The sequence below is a fragment of the Oryzias melastigma genome, linkage group LG16, assembly GCF_002922805.2.
Source record: "Oryzias melastigma strain HK-1 linkage group LG16, ASM292280v2, whole genome shotgun sequence".
Lineage (NCBI taxonomy): Eukaryota > Metazoa > Chordata > Actinopteri > Beloniformes > Adrianichthyidae > Oryzias > Oryzias melastigma.
Genome location: NC_050527.1, coordinates 22,019,581 through 22,023,937, shown reverse-complemented (window position 1 = coordinate 22,023,937; position 4,357 = coordinate 22,019,581). Strand labels below are relative to the sequence as shown.

General features: G+C 38.2%; 1 protein-coding gene across 10 annotated transcripts in view; it reads left to right on the top strand.

Annotated features, from left to right (window-relative positions):
- The first annotated feature begins 931 nt into the window (after window positions 1-931).
- Window positions 932-4,357, top strand: part of snap91a (synaptosome associated protein 91a) — a 52,507-nt gene continuing 49,081 nt past the window's right edge. For 8 of the 10 annotated variants that reach the window (XM_024267655.2, XM_024267664.2, XM_024267654.2 and 5 more), the window contains exon 1: window positions 933-1,800. In XM_024267655.2, the coding sequence (XP_024123423.1) occupies window positions 1,671-1,800 (130 nt within the window). In that variant the 5' untranslated portion in view covers window positions 933-1,670. Of the gene's footprint in view, window positions 1,801-4,357 lie in introns of all 10 variants that reach the window. The other 2 variants (XM_024267659.2, XM_024267657.2) reach the window with 1 other exon arrangement.

Sequence of the window (4,357 nt, the reverse complement as noted above, 5' to 3'; positions counted from 1 at the left end):
ACGCATGACGAACCAATAGTTCTTTGGAGGTCACTGGCCTCAGTGGAAACCTTTTAGAGGGGTTACTCCCATCCATTCAGGTTTGGGTTTCTGTGTTCAGACTTAGCCCATTTCTTACCAAGAAGACACTGGAGGTGAACAGAGGTGTACTTATACATACATACATACATACATACATATATATATATATATATATATATATATATAGGTGATTTATTCTAAATGGTGTTATGTTCGTGTTACTGAATCCTTTAGTCATTTGTATTTGAAATGTGACAGCCAGATTGAAGGATATTTATGACTTGACAGCATAAGACAAGAAAACAAGTTTGAAATGTGACTTAATTAAAGGGGTTGATTAACAGTGTACATCCAAACTCACAAACTGTACATTTCAATAACTTAAAAACATTATTCATCTTTTAAATTAAAAATCGTTGGTATATTTTCATGACCCATTATGAGCTTTTCTAAACTAAATAGTCTCTTGTATAACCCATTTCAATTACGTGTTATATTTTAAAGTTATAATTTATTAAATATGATAATGTGACATTTGGCAATTAAACTTTATATATATATATATATATATATATGAATGTCAGGAGACCTGACAAATTCTAGCTGGTAATGAAAAATATACAACAAACTAACAATTGTAATCAGATGTGAAGATCAGCACCATGGGCAGCGATACTGCAATTAAGTGTTTTTACCTTTTTTCTTTGCATATCTTGATTATTTTCGTCGTTTTTTAAGCTGCAGATTTTATATGACCTTCATATGACAGAAACTAACATCCTAAAAATCATCCTGCCGCGTGGGGCCCTCGTGCCTCCAGAAATTTCCAGTTCAGATCCGTTAATTTTGACATCTGCTAAACTCTCGCGATGCTTCACGAGACTACAGATAGGTTGGTAGATTTACGTTACTGTACTCGTCAGAGGGAGGCGGGATTTGGTCAGAGGGCAAATATATATATAAAAAAGATAAATAAATAATATTAAAGAGGATGCAAATTGACCGAAAACACCTCCATCCGCACACCGGTTCAGGCGCATCTCTCAAAGGGAATTAGGCGGAGGAGGGAGGCGGGGAACGCCGCTCTGCAGTGCGTGGTGGAGGGATGACCCTGATGGTGATGATGAGGCCAGCCTGGCTCTGATGCTTCCCTGCACGCCCCATTGATTCACTGGGACTGCGGGCTGCTGCTGGTGGAGAGGATTATCCAGGAGGCTGAGGGAAGGAAGACGAGGAAGAGGAGGAGGAGGAGGGGGAGGCTGCAACGAGCATCATCGGAGAGTGGGGTTTGTCAGGCGGATTATAACGCCAAGCAGAAAGGTTTTTACTGGAGAGAAGAGGGGGGAAATCCGGTCAGAACTGGGTGTAGTGTTCTGCTTCTGTGTGGACTATAACCTTCCGAGGAGTCTGGCCTTCGGATGAGAAACGCTCCAGAAACGCGGATCCAGGGGAACGTCCATGTGTTATGTAACCTCTTCAAGTGCAGTTTGACCGAAAGCTCCTTTATTTACCACAGCACTGCGCTTTGTGTGTTTTCGGGGCCGCTGGGATCAGGTTACTGAGCGCCTTCGCTCATTTCCGTGGCTGTGTGGGGGGGGTAGGACCATATTGGACGCTCCACAGTCGAGGTTGGACCCAGCTGAGAGAAGATGTCGGGGCAGACGCTGACGGACCGCATCGCCGCGGCGCAGTACACCCTGACTGGGTCTGATGTGTGCCGAGCGGTGTGCAAAGCCACCACGCACGAACAGACTGCACCCAAGAAAAAGCACCTGGAATGTAAGTCCATCCAGCAAACCATCCATCCATCCTCCATCCAGGGTTTCATTCAGGAGTAGGCCCATACATGTGTACAGACTCTACACAGACATGCTTTTTCAACCTTAAATAAACCAAACTTTGCCCCTTCCATAGTTGGCCAAAGTCTTAACTGATGTGTTCATGCATGTCAAATATTAGGTATTCCACAACATTATTTTGGGTTTAAAGCAAATTTCTTGCTACCATTTTTGCCAGTTGTTGCATAAGTCTGTGAGAATGCTCCTCTGTACTTTAGACATGTATGGTTACTGTAATTATTCTACATTTTCTCCTTAGTTTCTTGTAGTGATAGTAAAAAGTAAGATTTTTTTTTAGCTACACCTGGATGGATTATATCCTAAAAATTGACTATTTTTTTTACCTTCACTGTAGGGCTGCCAACATTAGTCGACTAATCGACGACTAATCAACTATTGAAAAAGTCGACGACTAATTTAATAGTCGATTAGTCGTTACTTTATACAGTATATTATGGAGTCGGAGTGTAATAAAGTAAAAAGTTATAATGACATTATGCAAACTTTTTGGTCTATTTTGGCATTTATTAAGGATTAAATAAACGGCTATGGCTATTTTGAAGTTTAGCTAATATCCCAGCTGCATGCTAGCTATTTTGGCAAATTTAGGATTTTCTCTGTTTTTAGGCTATTTGGAGTTTAGCTAATATTTCAGCTACATGCTAGCTATTTTGGCTAACTAAGGTATTTTTCTGTTTTTTTAAGCTAATTTGTCATTTAGCTAATATTTTAGCCCTCTATCAGCTTTAGAGTTTTCTGCTATCAACTTAGCGTTTTTAGCTATCAGCATTAGCATCTTCAGCAGCCAAATTCAGCTTACAGCATTCACACTAGCATTATTGCAGTTAATGCTATATATATATATATATATATATATATATGTTTTTAGTTAGTTTAAAGCTAATGATGATTAAGATGTGTGCTTTAGAACCAGTTTGCACATTAACCGATTAGTCGACTAATTGGTTTAAATAATCTGTGATTAGTCGACTATTAAAATAATCGTTTGTGGCAGCACTACTACACAGTTATCTGTGGCGGATATAAAATCCTGTGCACCTTTATAATGGGAAGGATCACACATCGATATAAGGGTCGGGTCATCTGGACCCCATAACATAGCATAATTAGGTTTTAACACAGGTTATAAATAGTAGTGAAATAATACAAGCAATAAAAATATACAAGTTATGGACTTAGCTAGACTTGTACAAGAGAAGAGAAACTGTTTTGTAAAAAGAAAACAAATTACATTTTAGAGGTGCTGTTTCCTTTTACCTGTAGTGATAACATAAGTTTACGGTTCTACATTTATCAGACGTATATTATAACATGTGGTATTGCCTCTATCACTCTTCTTGGATCAGAACGTAAAGTTATTTCCTGAAGGACCAGTTGGTGAAAACCACCTGACACAGGAACAGGAAATGACTCTGCAGTGAGTCATCTCTCCTGACGGTGTGTGGTCATCATGCAGAAATGAACATGAGTGAAAACATGCATCAAACTTTTTACTTTAATTTCACTCCCTTTAAATTACCACATTCTCTTGCCAGTGGAGAGCACTGGATGTCCCAGAGAGCTGATCAACGGTTAAATATCTTGTCTATGAAGGAGAACATTTGGCCTTTTTGACCTTCTTTTGAAGCAACTTAGTGGTTTTCTAAACCCAACCAGTGATTAAACAGTGGCAGCACAGTATGATGTTGAAGAATCTTCTGTCCATGTGTCGGCTTCAAAAGAAAGATAGCATCATGAGAAATAATTGTGTTGAGCATTAGAAGACGGGGTGGGTGAACTCTGGATGACCTTCTGCTCAGGCAGGTACTGAAACTGCCTTTCTGTCCTTCTGTCGCCTCTGGATGGTAGAGCTCACACAGGAGGAGGGGCCAATTATTCCTCTACTTTTGTTGACGATTCCAGTGAAATATAATAATGAAATAACAACATTAACTCAACTTATTTATGAAGATTTACAAAAAAAAAACAATTAAATATGCTGCTGCAACATGTTTTTATTGTTAAAAACTGATATAAGGAATATTTTGTATTATAATCATATAGGTAAAATGCAAGAGTATAAACCACAATATCATTTATTGTGTCTTTTTGAAGCCATATTTGCATATTTTTAGAAGATTTTCTACACAAATTGGTAAAACTACTGTATATTTATTTAGCCCATTGAATTTAAATTGTATATTTTTTGTGATGCTTAATCAGCATCTTTACAACTAGATTCTTAGGTGAGTGAAAACAGAGGGATGGAAAATGTCTGTGTGTGCTGTTAGTGTTTGCACAAATGCTGTTGCAGCCCCCACACAGCCTTTGTTAAAACAGAGCGACACACACCAGCTGACTGTGATGTGCTCAAAGTCAACTTTATTAATCAAACAAATATTTATTCATTATTAGTATGCATCAATCCAGGATTTAGATGTTTATGTTTAACATAGCCGCTACCATCTCCCATTTTTTTTTTTTTTTTTTTTTTTTTT